We start from the raw sequence: 3,813 nt of genomic DNA, 5'->3' as shown, positions 1-3,813 counted from the left end.
AAAATATTTCAAATATTTCAAATGATTCAAACCAAAGTAAGCAACACCTATTATCATCACCACCTTATTAACTAACACCATTCGTTTTTTATTCTGATTCGCCAGTTTTTCTATCATCAATACTATTAATTTTTGGTTTGATAACTTCAATAATTAAAAACTAACCTGGTAAGATATGTCGAAAGATAATGAGTCTTATAACAACATTTCATGTCAATGTTACATGTTACTAATCGTGATAGGAATTTACATAATAATGACAGATCACATCGTATGAAGATAGAACAATGATATAATGTAGTGCTACGCTTGGTTGCATCAATTTCGAAAAAAAAAAAAATAAATTCAAACAAATGTTGTCGATGAAAACACGTGTGTTTCCATAAAATGTACTTTAAAATAAAACAGAAATAAAGAAACTCAATATTCTTGAACCCTCTGAACAAAAATGTGTACATGTATATCTGTGCAAAAAATTTATATTACTCTGGACTTTCGAAATCGAGATTAAACACGTTATTGACAATACAATATTCAGACCCATAGAGTCTGACACAACTGACGTGATTTGTTTTATTCATTCATGACCGATAGTCGCTCCAAAAGCACCATAATTCAAAACTCGGCGAAAAATTAGTAAAACACATTTTAAAAAACATTTCATTTGTATTAAAGTCAAAGTAAACAACTTGACACAAGTATGATCACTTCCATTCAACTTACAATTTAAATTTATATTAATTAATAAAGATTTCATTTTTTCGTTTAGTGTTACGTCTGTTGATTGCGGATTTAACAAAACCAAAATGTTATTTATACGATTGTAGCAATGTATCAAGTCAGCCCCGAATGAAAATGTGATAATTTCACCATTCTCGATCACAACTGCATTGGCCTTTTTATCACAAGGAACCAACGGACGTACTTTGAGCAAATAAAAGATTGTATCAATCCAAACAGTGACAAAACTTCGATTGCAAACGATTATTCCATTTTTTTCGATGCGCTTGAAAGCGATGCTGGTGATGCAATATTTCCATTTGTCAATAAAATCTATGTGCAACAAGGAAATAAAACAAAACCAAATTTCCAGAAAGTTGCTAGTGAGAAATTTAAATCGGACGTTGAATCGGTGGATTTTGCGAATAACGTTGTTACCGCAAAAATCATCAATCATTTTGTCGAAGAAAAGACAAATGGAAAAAAAATGATCTTTTCAAAGCAGACGCATTTTTAACGGATTGTCCTGTTGTTTTGGTAAATGCCATTCACTTCAAGTGCGAATGGGAACAAAAATTTCATGAAAAAAGCACACACAAAGCCGACTTTTATGTGAATGACACCACAAAAGTTTCAGTCGACTTAATGAATTCTTTTCGTGAATTCTTTAATTTTGGCGATATACGGGAATTCGATGCAAAAGCGCTTCAAATGAATTATGCAAATTCAAACTTTTCGATGGTATTCCTTTTACCAAACACTCCTTCAGGATTAACAGCAATGCAATCAAAAGTAAAGGATAATTTGGAGTCAATAATGAATCAAATGACATCTTGAGAGGTCAGCCTTTCAATTCCAAAATTTACCGCCGAATTTCAAATTGAACATCTACCAAATTTTCTAAAGAATGTATGTTAAGTTTTTCAATTATTTGATTATTATTGTTTTTGAAATGACCATTCCTGCATTTTAGATGGGTATGACTGAAATGTTTTCCGAGTATGCTGATTTAAGCGGTCTTACAAGCGAACCGGTGACAGTGAGCGATGTTAGATTGAATATCGCGAACGTTTCAGTTTCCGAAGGTGGATGAGAAGCAGCTGCCACCAGTGGTAATTGTTTTTGAAATCTCTTTTATTTAGAGTTTGTCAAGTTTTTTTTTGTTTTGCACTTCATAGGTATTCTTATCATTTGAATAATTGATACTCATGAGGCAACGTTCATCGCAAATCATCCATTCATGTTCTATATTGCGGATAACAATAGCAAAGCCATCATCTTTAACGGTTAGATTAAAAAGTTTAACTGAATTGAGTAAACCGTAGCACTGTTTTTAATTTAAAATGTTAATTGACACATTCACACTGTAACGGCAAACCAAATACAATTTTCGATATTGAATTGTTTTTAAAATCCGGCAGGACAGTCATTTTCTTTATTTTCGCTATCGATTTAATCCAATTGAAATTTTTATTCGATTTTGCTTTTCTCTGAAATCGTTTAGCCATCCCAATAGTAACCGAAGGAAAACGGAAAGATCGAAGATATTGTTCAAGTTATCTCGTATTGAAATACAACAACAATTCTATATAAAAAAAACGCCGTGTTCCGCTTTGATATAACAACCATTCTGTACGTTGTTTTTATTGTAGACCGTTCAATTATATAACATTTTTTACATTTTTTTACACTCCGTATCTCTTCTCATAATGATATTTTGCTACAAGCAAACACAATTAGAATGTCACTTGTTTGTGTGGGTTTGATTTTAATCAAATGATCCACGTTCTTGAATAGCATTAATTCGCATAAATAGTTGACAAGTATAATCAGTCGACGTTTGAACATGTCGGGAGAAAGATCGATGTGAAATTTGAAATCACATTTTTATTACAATCAAAATCAGAACATTTTTTTCAAGTTACACGAATTTTTTAAAATATGTGGAATAAAGTATATTTTAGTTTGATTTTGGTGCTGTTTCTTGCACATTCGACGTTTACCTTTGAAATGACTGAATCGTCGAAACCGAAAGATGAATTAGTTTTTGCTCATATTTTATTTCGACATGGTGAGCGGAATATAATCAAAACATATGAAAATGACCCATGGCAAAGTGAATTGTATTGGCCAGAAGGGTTGGCACAACTTACAAACGTAACATTTATCTTCTAATTAATATATATCTAAACTAATTAAAAGAGAAACCATTGAATAAATCATAGATCGGGCGGCAACAAGCACATGAACTGGGCGATTATCTTCGTAGACGGTATTTAAAACTTCTCACAAATAACGGATCATATCACAGAAATACAATTTATGTCCAGAGCTCAGATTTTGATAGAACCTTGAGTAAGTGTGACTGATTCCCATTATTTTCTTTATTTTTTGAGGATTAATGTTGACTATTAATCTTGATTAAAAAGTGACTGGAGCTCATGTATTAGCTGGTATGTTTCCACCGAAGGACCATCAAATTTGGAATGAATCACTGTTGTGGCAAGCCATCCCCATTCATACGCTCCCACTAGTTCAAGACGGAATTATAGCAACAAGGAGACCATGTCCCAAATACGCTAAGGCTTTTGATGAATACGAAGAATCAGATGAAATACAATCGATAATAAAAAGCAATCAAGCATTGTTTGATTACTTGGAAACGAATGTTGGTCAGAAGGTCAAAACGATTTTTAAAGTTAAAACCATATATCAAGCGTTGAGGTTGGAAAGTTTGAAAAATTTTCCGCTGCCAGATTGGACATCGAAAGTATTTTATCCGGACAGTGATATGAATAAATTGGCCAATTTTTCTATCAAAATGGAAGCAAACACCAACACATTGGCACGCTTGAAATCTGGATTCTTTCTACGAGAAATGCTCGACCGTTTTACACAAAAGATGAATAATTCCCTAACACCAAATCGAAATTTGTGGATATACAGTGGTCATGACAGCACCATTGCTAACCTATTAAATGCGTTAGGCCTTTTCGAGGTATTTATTTCAATTATTAATCTCAACAATTTTTGTTAATTCGTTACCTTCATATTAGAAACCACACATTCCAATTTATGCATCGTGCATTTTCT

The 3,813-nt window shown here is 32.5% G+C and overlaps 1 protein-coding gene, 1 long non-coding RNA gene and 1 pseudogene across 2 annotated transcripts; all 3 read left to right on the top strand.

The window, feature by feature from the left end:
• On the top strand, positions 1-443 carry LOC116347834. The gene is made up of 2 exons (XR_004201723.1): positions 1-36; positions 106-443. It is a non-coding gene; the product is annotated as an uncharacterized LOC116347834 (long non-coding RNA).
• A 363-nt stretch (positions 444-806) lies between these two features.
• On the top strand, positions 807-1,788 carry LOC116347832 (annotated as a pseudogene).
• Positions 1,724-3,807, top strand: LOC116347833 (lysosomal acid phosphatase-like; the record flags this gene model as incomplete). Its single annotated transcript, XM_031778572.1, has 5 exons — positions 1,724-1,832; positions 1,899-2,006; positions 2,946-3,075; positions 3,150-3,718; positions 3,777-3,807. Coding segments are annotated over exons 2-5 (808 nt in total), but the record flags the coding sequence as incomplete, so codon positions are not given.
• Positions 3,808-3,813: the final 6 nt, after the last annotated feature.

The sequence above is a fragment of the Contarinia nasturtii genome, unplaced genomic scaffold, assembly GCF_009176525.2.
Source record: "Contarinia nasturtii isolate CC-2019 unplaced genomic scaffold, AAFC_CNas_1.1 Cnas_scaffold_2159, whole genome shotgun sequence".
In the NCBI taxonomy this organism is placed as follows: Eukaryota; Metazoa; Arthropoda; class Insecta; order Diptera; family Cecidomyiidae; genus Contarinia; species Contarinia nasturtii.
Note: the sequence above shows the minus strand (reverse complement) of the source record. Positions and strands in the feature narration are given on the sequence as shown.